Source organism: Anolis sagrei, chromosome 1 (assembly GCF_037176765.1).
Source record: "Anolis sagrei isolate rAnoSag1 chromosome 1, rAnoSag1.mat, whole genome shotgun sequence".
NCBI classification, from domain to species: Eukaryota; Metazoa; Chordata; class Lepidosauria; order Squamata; family Dactyloidae; genus Anolis; species Anolis sagrei.
Window position 1 is genome coordinate 324,863,984 of NC_090021.1, and position 13,095 is coordinate 324,877,078.

The following is a 13,095-nucleotide window of genomic DNA, read 5'->3' on the forward strand; positions in this document are numbered from 1 at the left end:
TCACTCTCTCTTACTCTGAGGTAACTTCAGTCCCATTTTTAGAAAAAAGGTTGTATATAATACAATAAAATAAATACACATGCTAATATGCACAAAAGTTTAGGACTGACTAACAACTTTAACTGAATTTTTGGGTATAGGAAAAGTACTGAGAAGATATGGATTGGTGAGATTCAGGTTCATGTCCCACTGAGTTACAAAACTCACTCCTTAGGGCAGTCATTTTCTGCTTGTTCTATCTCATAAAATCATTATGAGGAAGAAATGCAGGAAGAATCTTGTATGTGGTCTTTCTCTCACAAGAGGAAAAGTAAGATACAGATGTAACTAAGATACAGTAAGTAAGAAAGAAACAATTAGAAAAAAGTGCCCTTTTCTCTCTTGCCCAAGTAACAGGGTTCCTCCAGCAAAGATAGTATTTCTATCTAAAGCTGGAAATACTCTGCAATATTTTGTTGTGGGTGCTGTCTTATTCCTTCTGATACATAACTTGGTGGTTCTCAGCTAGCCAGGAAAAAGGAGCACTCACTGATAAGACAGTAGTTTCTGTAAATTTTGGAGGAAGAGATTCTACAGGAATGCTAAAATTAACCACTACAAAACCACAGCATGATATACACTCATCACCCTCTAGAAGGCAAGGAAGTTTGTTTAAAATACAAACAAAAACCATTTGGGTGTAAATTCACGTAAAAATGATGACATTTTAAAAAAGGAAATTAGGGCTAGAGATACAAATCATGAGGCACAAATCTTTTGACCCTAATTCTTCCCCTCCTCCTGTTTCCAAAATATGTTAAACTTTTAAAGGGCTCTGACTACTTTGGAGGAGAGTCTTGGGAAGGGGAGCAAATTAGAATTGTACGAAAAGCACTTACTACCATCTTAATTAATCACTTACAAAAAAACCACTGCAGGCATAAAAGGTAGAGTCACATCAGTTTAAATAAAAAAACACTAGTTTTCAGAAAGGGAGGCCAAATATTGCTTCTTGGTTGCAAAATTCAAGATAGGCTAACTTTCTCTTTAGATATTCACCAGATTTCACCTTTGATATTTCTGTCTAGTTGAGCAAGACTTCTTTATCTGCCAGTTGACACTGATATGATAACCAACATTTTGCCATTTACAGGAGAGAAAAAAGAGCGAACTTGACAAAGACACAGAATAATTGTTATCAATTTGTAAACCACTCTGAGTCCTCTTCAGGGTGAGAGGGGATCTAAATAATAATAATAATAATAATAATCATCATCATCATCATCATCATCATCATCATCATCATCATCATCATCTATTGTCCATTTTGCTTAGTGTAAATGTTACTGGCTGAACGTTAAACTGCAGCTATTACGAGCCTTCAAGTTGTTTCAGGCTTATGGTAACCCTAAGGTTATCACAAGGTTTTCTTGGCAAGAATTGTTTTGGAGGAGGGAAGGACCACTGCCTTCCTCAGAGGCTGAGAGATTTAGTGTGTCTCGCTGGAAATCACCCAACAGGTTTGTATAGCCAAGCAGGGATTCCGAACCTTGGCATCCTGGAAGTTTAGCATAACACTTAAACCACAACAGCACACTAGCTCTCAATAGACAAAGTTTCCAACTAAACAATAATTTCAAAAGCATTTAATCAATAATGCTTTCAGCTAGAAACAGTACATTCTAGGGAATAGTTGTTTTCCTTGAAACTTTAATAATCTGCTTGTATGTAATGGTTTAAAATGTGAAGAATATCATTTCCTATGTCTCATATCTTTTCCACAAATAAACAAGCAAGCAACATTCCATCAAATCCCCTCTTGTGGCCATCAATTCCCCTTTTGTGGCTTAACACACTACTAACATAATTATTCCCTCACCAACACATTTTTACACATTACTGAGAAGAAATTCCTACTGAGTTCAGTCAGATTTACCCATGAAAATGTTTGCAAAGATGGCACTTTTAACCTATTTCCCCATTTCTTTACATGCAAGCTTCAAATGTGTAAGAGCATTATCTAACAACATTGTAAATAATATAGTAAACTTTTACATCATTTGAACTTTTCTAAGAGTATTTCTAGCATCCTTCTAGATTACAGGTGGCCATACTCAAAAGCCCATTTCCATTACCTTCCCAAAACAATGCTTGGTGGCCTCCACTGGCAGGATCAATGAAGATGGAAACTGATATTTTGGGGGACTGGAAGCATTTACTGTCAAAACTGTGCCTCCAGAACCGCTTTTTAACTGTAAAGAGGTAGGTGCTAAAATCTTAATTTATGTTGTGGGAGATAGTCATACAAAATTCTTTCAACACTTATCACTGTTTTCAACCAGTCGTTTATGTGTTGCAATCTAGATTTGAATACTACTGCTCTTTTTGATCTCATGTGCAATTCTCTACAAACATAGAATCGTAGAGTTGGAAAAAACCCCAAAAAGCCTTTTAAACAAAATATGACTTCTAAGGACAAACCAACAATGCTTCAGTCCTTTACCTGCATAAACACCTTCTCAGTAAATATATTTAAGGAGCTACAGTCTCCTTACCACTCTATCACATCAAATAACAATCTTCCTTGAAGAAATAACTTTCAAATGCATAAATATCTATTCTTTGTCTGGAATAATGTCTTATGCATATGGCTCTGTAAGTCACAGCAACTGAAATCTGAAGCTTCCATGTAGCCTTTAACTTGGTTTTATAGTAAACAAAAATCTAGCCAATATAATTCATGGTTAAAAAAAAACTAGGGCAGACTGTCTGGTAAACGAATACAGAGTAATGCTGAGAACAACAGATGCCTCAAAGGCACTGTCAGACTTGATTGCATTAAAGCAGTTCACTTTGGGGGAGAAAAATGAAGCTCCTATATGCTCATGCAGTTAATTCTTTCTAATCTAGCAGAAATTCACTGTGATTTTCTTTAATACCATTTTTAAAAAAATCTCTGAATTGGAAACATTGGACTTACCTCTGCTCTTTTAAGCATTTCCCATTTGTTTAGGATTTTCATTGCGTAAATGCGTTCCGTGCACTTCATTTTAACAACTGCAACCTAGAATTTTAAAAAAAAGGTCAATGTATTTCTATATAAAGGAAACATATTACAATATCTGATAAATACAAATACTAGATTAGAGAGACACAGTGTGCTGTAGAACGGAAAAATAATTCAATGAAGTATTGATTAGTTTAACTGTAAGTGGAACTAATGGAAGATATATACAGTCGCCCCTTCACCTCTGTGGGTTTGACTTTTGCGTATGTAATAATTCACATGTTTGATTAAAATATTTTCCCTAGGCATCTCTAAGTCCTTCAATGTGAGTCTAGGGCCACTGGACGTTAATCACACTGGAGAATTTGGTTACTAGAGAGAACACCTGGCAGAAATTGATCGTTGAGCTGTGTTGGAGGGCCTAGACTACCTCTATGTATATGCAGATTATATGGGAAAATGTGATCCTGCAGGTAACCTTGACCCAAACCTTTTAGGGCTTTAGAAATAATAACCAGCCCTTTGGACTTAGCCTAAAATTATTGGAAATACTGGCATTTTTGGCTAGCACAGTACTCCTTAGCACAAGATTACATATTTTCTACAAATTATCAGAGTAAGCATTAACAGGTTTTAAAGACTAGTACTTAAAGGAATTTAATTACCTTTGCCCTTATACTAGCATAACTAAGCAGACTTCATTATCCTCTGAAAATTCATATACAAGCTGCTTAGCTGACATGTAATTTCGGTTCCTCCCCCAATCTGTTTTTTTTTTTTTTGCTAATTATGTAGCTTTTATGATAAGAGACAAGTTTTAAATAGAAGAATTTCTATGCCTTGACCTACCTAACAGTTTTTGTTTATGTTTCCTTAATATTCCTTGGTCCTGGATTTTTTAAATTCAAAATGTATAGGCAACTTTCAGTTTGAATTAAATCTACAAATATCATGTGCTAACTCACATGGATTATATATAAGTAGAAGCTAATCTTCCCTTTCATACCGCCGTACTCAAAAGTGTCAACATGTGGCAGGCCCGTAGCCAGGATTTTGTTTCGGGGGGGGGGGGGGCTAAAAATTTTCAGGGGGGGTTTCGAGGGGGGGGCTAAGTTTCAGGGGGGGGCTGAGTCTGAGTGAAAGCGGGTCTAGCCTAGCAAACCTTTTGTATCATTACCCCAATACCCCCATGCATATGGGATATATTGAGTATGGTGATCAGATCATGATATGAATAAACATAACAGTTTAAATAATGCACCAGTAAGGCCTTTTTGCGGACCACCATGAGAATTTCGGGGGGGGGGGGGGGGGCTGAAGCCCCTCAAGCCCCCCCCCCCCCCCCCCCGGCTACATGCCTGACATGTGGCATCAGCTATGGCACGAGGAAATGCTATTGTTCCCTTACTCTGGCAATGCACACCATTGGTCTGGAGTAGGGAAGGAACAGATTACATCCTGCCATTACTACTATAGTGTGAGCAGTATCATAATTGATTCTTTTTTTTTCTACATTAGCTAGGGTGCAAATGAAGTATGTTTTTGTAAAATGTTATTTGTTTAAAATAAATAAATATATCACCATTCCTTATATTAAAATCTTGAAAATGAAAAAATAATATAAAAAAAGAAAAACTGGAAGGAATGCACGTGAGTGCATACAAGCAACAAAATTGGGAGATTTTGATTCCCTGTGGAGATTCAACAAGGAAGGAAAAAACAAATTTCCTAGGTAAAGGGTTCCAAAGTTGTGCTTGATTACAAAAAAATATACTCTTTTTTAATTTAACCAAATGTGGGCTTGAGAGCAGCCAGAGGAAATACAGAGATGATCTTAATAAGCGGACAAACTCAAAGGAAGAAGGATGTCCATAAGCACTAACTATGTACAGGTTTCAAGATCACATTCATTTCTCTGAAATGAACCTATGAATCTCGCTGTCTCATCAACAGTGATTTTTATATTCCATTCCAGTTAACAATCTGGCTATCTTATTTTGAACAAGATGAAGCTTTTTAGAAGCAGGCTCAGAGTGCAGTGCAGAGGTCCACACATGACAAAACGAAGATATATGCCATCATAACATGATATTTGCTTTTTCCAGAAACAAAGAACACATCAGATACGCTACAAAGGAGTCTTTCTGGCTACAGAATTCACCTGCTTATCAACAGCCAAACTCAGGCCCAAAAGACTACTTTAATCTGGAAACTACCTTCAACCTGACACAGGCCAAATCTTTATTTCTAGATTTATTTATTTATTTAGGTTTTCTCTAGGCAAAAGTAAGTTTTGTCTGGATGAAGTGTCATGTAATAAACTGTTATTAGCAGCAATCAATCCCACTAGTTTCCCTAGATAGTGACAGAAATGAGAAGCATTTCATCCATACAGATATTACAGAACAAAAGAGAAAAATCCAAACCATCTGGAGAGTACCACACTGAAAAACAGTGTCACGTGCCAGTGTAATTTATTTTATGTATTTTATGTTTATATGTTTTTGAATTTATTGTATCCCACCTCAAGCCATCAGAAGAGGTGGATAATAAATAAAAGTATGTTTGTTGTTGTTGTTGATAATAATAATGTCAAAATATGAAATATAGGAGCTATGGTATGAAGCAGGGGTCCCAAAACTAAGGCCTACTGGCCAGAAACAGTCCTCCAAGGTAATTTACCCAGCTCTTGCCCTAAACTTCAGTAGAGAGATACTTACCCCTCTACAGATCATTGTAGGCCTAGAAGAGTTCTTTCTGGAAAATAGAATGTGAACCAAATCTTGATTTCTGGGACAGTCCATTCTTGTAAAAAAAAAAAAAACCCCTCTCTAGAGCCTAAAATCAACTGGGCGGGGGGAGAAGCATGGTAAAACTAGAGCTTCATGGAGAGCAGAAGTATGACTACCTCTTCATGAAGCTCCAATTTTACCATGCTCCCCCCCCCCCCCAGTTGATTTTAGGATACAGGGAAGCATGCCTCCCTGTATCCTAACAGTTGTCCATCCCAGTATAAACACTTTGTATCTTCTAGAAAAACGTAGAGTACCTTGTACAAGGGGTCGTCAAACCTTTAAAGCAGAGGGCCTCAGACTCTTTGGAGGTGGGGGGGAGGGGACGACGACGACGACGACTATAGTTTGAAAAAAATCATGAACAAATTCCTATGCACACTGCACATATCATGTTTGTAGTGCAAAAATTTGAAAGAACAATACAATATTTAAAATGAAGAACAATTTTAAACAACATAAACTTAACAGTATTTCAGTAGGAAGGTTGGCCTGCTTTCTGCAGTTAATAAGGATTATTGTTGTGTACCCTCAAGTCATTTCAGACTAACGGCAACCCTAAGTCTAAAATTTAGGATGGCGGGCTGGGTAAATGACCTTGGAGAGCCACATCTGGCCCATGGGCCTTCATTTGGGTACCCCTGCCTTATACAATAACTCCTGTATTTCATATTTTCACTTATTGGATTGTCCTGTTTCAGGCCTGCATATGTCAGCAATGATATCTTAACACAATGATGTGGTCTAGGCATTACACAATTCATTTCATTGATAATGCATACATTTTGTTAGGTGGCTTGCTAACTTAGCTGTTAGAGAAACAGAAATTAGACAAAAATCCTTCTGAGAAATCAAAAGTGTTAGATACATCCTGTTATAGGCACACAAATTCATAAGGCTCAATAATGTTTTGACATGGGGGGACACAGGAAGAGAAAGAAGATGGTGACACCAGAGCAACCCTCACACAAACATGTACATATACAAATACACACAAAGGGCTAGTTGCTGGAAAATATCAGGATTAAGGGGATTAAAAGGATTGTTACCTCATCTCATCTGTCTTGTACTGTCATATGACAGATGTACTTTCATACATTGCCTATCATGCAAATAACAACTGGCTGTCGTACTTTGGACATAAGATAATGGAAAAAGGTAATTGTTGCTAAAGTGGAAAGAAGTAGGAAAAGAGGTAGACACGATAGGTACAGCCATGGCCAGAGCATGCTAAACTTTAGGAGGACAGCTGATTCCTGGGATTCTTGAAAGTCTCTCATTCATAGGGTCATTATAAGTCAAAGCTGATATGATGGCAAATAATACCTCCACCACCACTCAGGAACAACAGATCCACAGCCTGTTGTTGCCAGGAGAACTAGATCCACAGTCACTGCTTTAAACTCAACACTACTTCATATATTCATCACTGCTCTGATTACATGAGACATTTTCATCAGCATCTCATTCATGAAATGATTGCGCATTATCTCTCTGACAGACCACTTAATACATAATCTGCATGGTTCATTAGCAGTTTTCTGGTCACTGAAAAGATGTCCAGTGAAAATGAGAGCATTTCCAAAGCAGTCTCAATTGCCAAGACAGATCAGTTAAATTGAATTCATAAATCTCTGTTCCTATCAGGCATAGAATGTGTATACTTGAGTGCAGAAATGCTACTGAACTTGAATACACAGCCATGTTCTTTATGCTTCCTATTCAATCCAATCAGCTACTTAGTCGATTTATAGATCAGGTTTTTTTTAATGTGACAAATCAAACTACTGCAGCCTGTACTTTGAATCAAATTTGCTGTCTAGATTCAAATATAGAATCAACAGCTAGTCACTGGCATAATTTGCTTAGGACAGACACTGGTGTGTGTGAGAGCGAAAAAAAGCGCTCAGTGTTCTGTTCCTTATTATCTGAACTGCGGGAGGGGAGAGGTTTAACATAGGTCATACATTTCTTTCCACTGGCTCTAACTTACTGGTAGGTTTTAGTTGGACTGGACCATAGGTACATCTGGATGGGATATCACAAAATAACTACACAGTCACACATAAAGAAAAAACAGGAGTCTACGCCAAAACATAATAATAATAATAATAATAATAATAATAATCATCATCATCATCATCATCATCATCCTGACTTCACAATCGTGGGAAAAAACAAAATATGGATCGTCAATGTTGCAATCCCAGGTGACAGCAGAATTGATGAGAAGCAACTGAAAAAGCTTACACGATATGAGGATTTAAAGATAGAACTGCAAAGATTCTGGCACAAGCCAGTAAAGATGGTCCCAGTGGTGATCGGCACACTGGGTGCAGTGCCTAAAGACCTTGGCCTGCACTTAAAAACAATCGGCTCTGACAAAATTACAATCTGTCAGCTGTAAAAGGCCACCCTACTTGGACCTGAACACATTATTTGCCAATACATTACATAGTCCTAGACACTTGGGAAGTGTCAGTCGTGTGATTGAATACAACAGCCAGCATAGTGATCTTGTTTGCTGTGTACTAATCTTGTGTATCAAATAATAATAATAATAATAATAATAATAATAATAATAATTCAGAGACCTGTTTGAAATATCAGGTGTATATTGTTCAACATAAGCCCAATGGGGAGTTCTGTTTAGGCAGCAACAATATTAAACAGATACAAGTATTACAGCATCTCAGAGACTAACAAATGTATTAGGGTATATAAGCTGTCCCACACTAAATTCCACTTTATCAGCTAAATATAATCAAGTAAATTCTACATTATGAAAGCTTATGATGTAATAATTTTGTGTTATTCCTTAAGGTGTTTAATATAATGAATCATTCATAAAATCACACATTACAATAAATTGAAAATTAATCTCAGTAGCTTCATTATGTATAGAGCAAGGATTTTTAATGTAGCTCCATGAATATGTTTCAGTGTTTCCATGCACCAGGCATAGAAATGTCTCCACGTAGATTTTCCTCCTGTTAGTTTTAATTTATTATATCATATTGACCTTTTGAGATCAGTCTATGTGAAGGAAAACAGTTTCCAAAATAATAAAATAAACTGTATGTAAAATTATGTTATAAGAATTGGGGAGGGGGAGCTATCTATAGCTTTCAACATATTTTCAAAGGAGTCTCAAAGTGGACCCCAAAATATTATGAACTACAAATTCTGCAGAATCTTTTGGAAATATTTCTTTTTCAAAAATGCCTGAATATTTACAGCAAATAGAAAGACCATTATAGATCCACTACATTTCCAGTAAAATATTATTAATATCTTGTTTTTTAAACAAAGGAAATGAATAAATGAACGTGAGCAAACTGTTAAAACATACAGATCACAATGTTAATTAGACTATTCATATGTACATGCTTTAGTTTATAAATGTTTCAGAATATTTCTAATTGGCATGCACTATGTTGAAAATTTAGTTCATAGAAAAAAATAAGCAAAAAACCTAGGTTATTAAATAAACTACATTTATCTATTAGGGATGTCTTTAGTTTGAAGAGATTCCATGGATTACACATGTTAAGAAAGCTTTTCAGATTAAAGATTAACACACATCAAGGCACTGCTGTCTTCCAGAGCTTGGGGAGAGAACAAATGCAGGGTCGCTTTCTCCCAGTGTGACTGTGTTGTATCTACTGAAAGTGTTGAGATGGGGTGAAGAAGCCTGTTTCCTGGTCTTAGGGAAATAAGGTAAGCTGTGTCTTTAAGCTATGAAAACATCATATATGATGTATTCTTTAAGCTATGAAAACATAATATATGATGTATTATCTAGTTGTATCTGTAGAAACTTGAGCTTCTCCTTTTTTAAGAAGCAGAACATTTCTCTCTTCCTATAACCATATATAACCATATATGGGAAGCTTGTGTGTGGAAAAACAAGGACGAAGGAGCGGGGGACAGGCTTCATGAGACAGAGTCCATAACAACAATCACATGCATCATGTATAAACCTGAGGCTAATGTCGTAAACAAGATGGAGGAATTATATCTTGGTAAAAAGTCAGCAGTTAAAGGAAAATGATCAATTCCTTAATATCTCAATGCTTAAAGAAGCAGAATAATGAATTGATAAGCTATTCTCCACTGCAACATAGAAATAGGCCAGGTTATTATAACAAGAAGTTAAGGAAAATAATTTAATACTATAAATGTCAAGGAAACTCTGGGTCCCCCCCCCCATTTCTTAATTTCCAAATATTTCCCTTTCTACAAATAACTATGTTTAACTGTGTACATGCCACAAAATCATGTTATACTAACCAACAGTAATCAATAAGCAACTGACTTAAACTGAAAGCAGGATTTTCATTCATGATTTATGTCTATAAAATACCATTAACACCCATTGATGTTTATATTTATATCTATCTCTCTATCTATCTCTAATTAACTAACTATAAACAGTAACCTCAAGGTTGGAACTCTGCAATGTGTTATACATTAATATAACCCAGTATCAAGTTCAGAAACTCAATTAGTTCAAAACATGGCAGCCAGAGTGATTATGGGAACTTCTAGGAGTGAACATATTGCAATCATACAGAAGTCGCTCCACTGGTTGCCAATTAGTTTCTAAGCTAAGAACACTTAGGTCCTCTGGCGGCACCTACTCCAGCCAGTCAGAACTTGAGTGGCAACCATCACCCAGATTTTTCCTTGGCTGTCCTGAGAAGACTGTGGAATGACCTGCTGGAGGAGATTCGACCGCTAAATGAGCTTTCAGCATTTAACTAAAGACCTATCTTTTGCAACAGGCCTACTCAGACAATTTTAAACCATGAGTTTTAATTTTACATTCTATTGTATTGTATTTTAATATTTATACCATGTATTTTAATATATGTATTTATGGAAATGTGTTTTCACATATGCATCTTATTGTATTTTATGGTGATGTGTTTTAATTGTGTTGCACCCACCTCAATCATGGTAGCAAATAAAATGCATTTATTTATTTATTACAATGTTACAGCAGTTAGCAAACATTAATTGTTTTGACTTTTTGTTTTCAACTCACATATTTGCAATTTGCAATTCAAAGAGAATCAGGGTGATCAATTATCAAATCTACTATGAAAATGTAATCTGCTAACAGCTGCAAAACAGTGCAATGTGAAAGACAAAGTTGCAGAAAGAGTGCTCTACTGTATTATGTACAAAAGTAACTTCATATGTCACCCAGCCAATCTCCCCCAAAACCGGCAGCAGGATTCAATGTGTAGCAGAATTGTCTGGGGAAGGTCGATGTGAGAATCACCAGTTCCCAAACATAAATTCTGTAGAGCTGCTGATAAATCTACCAAAAAACAAACAAACAAAAAACCCAGACAACTGCAGCATGCAAAATATCCTGGGATCTAACACTGTTACTTAAGTACTGTGTCTGAGAATTAACAAATACTGTATATTTGTTACTATATATACTCAAGTATAACTGTATATATTCAAGTATAAGCCAACCCAGATATATGCTGAAGCACCTATTTTTACTACAAAAAACTGGGAAAACTTATTGTCTAGAACATACGCAGATGGTGGGATATGCAGCAACTACAGGTCAATTTCAAAGTAAAAATAGATGCCAATAAAATTACATTAATTGAGGCATCAGTAGGTTAACCGTTTCTGAAAATTTACCCTATTTCAAAAACAGTAAACTAGCTCTGCAAGTGGAAAAGGCGGTCAACAAAAATAATATGGTATCAACAATACCTTTTTAATAATAATAGTAGTAGTAGGAGGAGGAGTAAACTTTAAGTAGTAAACTGCTTAAGGTGCAAAAGACAAAGAGTGAATACCGTAAAAACACAATCGAGAGCAGAAGAGAAAACTAGCGAAAGAAGGCTCTCCATGGACAGATCCTGGAAAAAATTGAGAGCCAAATTGACAAAGAAAAAACATGGATGTGTCCCACAGATGGAACTTTGAAAAAGGAGACAGAGGGCCTGATTCTGGCAGGCCAAGAACAAGCCATTAGAACAAATGCCATCAAATCCAGAATTGAAAAGTCGGTGACAGATCCCAAATGTAGACTCTGCAAGGAAGCAGATGAAACAATAGATCAAATCCTCAGCTGCTGCAAGAAGATCATGCAGACAGACTACAAGCAGAGGCATAACACCGGTGCTCGGATGATTCATTGGAACTTGTGCCACAAATACCATCTGCTTGCGACAAAGAACTGGTGGGATCACAAGCCTGAAAAAGTTACAGAAAATGAACATGTCAAAATACTCTGGGACTTCCAAATTCAGATAGACAGAGTTTTGGATCACAATACTCCTGACCTCACGATCGTGTTAAAAAACAAAGTATGGAGTGTCAGTGTTGCAATCCCCGGCGACAGCAAGACTGAAAAGAAACAACTGGAAAAGCTTACACGATATGAGGATTTAAAGATTGAACTGCAAAGACTTTGGCACAAGCCAGTAAAGGTGGTCCCAGTGGTAATCGGCACACTGGGCGCAGTGCCTAAAGACCTTGGCCTGCACTTAAAAACAATCAACGCTGACAAAATTACCATCTGCCAGCTGCCGAAGGCCACCTTATTGGGATCTGCACCCATTATTCGCCAATACATCACACAGTCCTTTTTTTATTTTTTTAAAGATTTTATTTATAATTTGGTCCAACAAAATGTATAAGCATACATTCTTCTCTCTTTTTACAGAATCTTAGACAAAAGAGTATGTCATATTATATACAATCTAACAGTAAATAAATATCAAAAACATCTTTAATCATATTTCTTATCATTATTTTAAAATTTCCATTACAACTTATACTACATATAACTCTATCACACACCTTTTATCCGCTTATACATATTGTATTTCTTTATAATTATTTTTATTATACCGTTTTTTCCCCTCTTCCCCTTACCCTTAGTTTGTGCCCCCTTCACCAGGACCAACCAACTCATGTTGTTTCACCATTCCAAAATATCATTGTTTCTCTTGCTGGCTTATACCCCTTTCCCTCATTAAACACATTTCCCCATATTTTCCAAAAGTCTGTTTGTTTACATATTCCCCTTTTAATTTTAATATTGCAAGTTAGCTTATCATTAATCGCTATATTCCAAATTTTCCTATACCATTCTTCTAATTGAATTTCTTTTTTTTTCTTTCCAGTTTTTTGCTATTAACAATTTAGCTGCTGTTATCAAATTAGAAACCATTTCTTTCTCCTCTTGTAAGTGAATTATAATATCATGTATAAGTAATAATACTAATTTTGGTGTAATCTCAGTCTCTATTTTTATTATTGCTGTTATTTCTTTGA

At 36.2% G+C, this 13,095-nt stretch overlaps 1 protein-coding gene across 6 annotated transcripts in view; it reads right to left on the bottom strand.

The window, feature by feature from the left end:
- Nucleotides 1-13,095, bottom strand: part of CDC42BPB (CDC42 binding protein kinase beta) — a 126,998-nt gene that overhangs the window by 80,347 nt on the left and 33,556 nt on the right. For all 6 annotated transcript variants that reach the window (XM_067463009.1, XM_067463008.1, XM_067463007.1 and 3 more), the window contains exon 3: nucleotides 2,960-3,043. In XM_067463009.1, coding sequence (XP_067319110.1) covers nucleotides 2,960-3,043 — 84 coding nt within the window. The remainder of the gene's footprint in view (nucleotides 1-2,959; nucleotides 3,044-13,095) is intronic.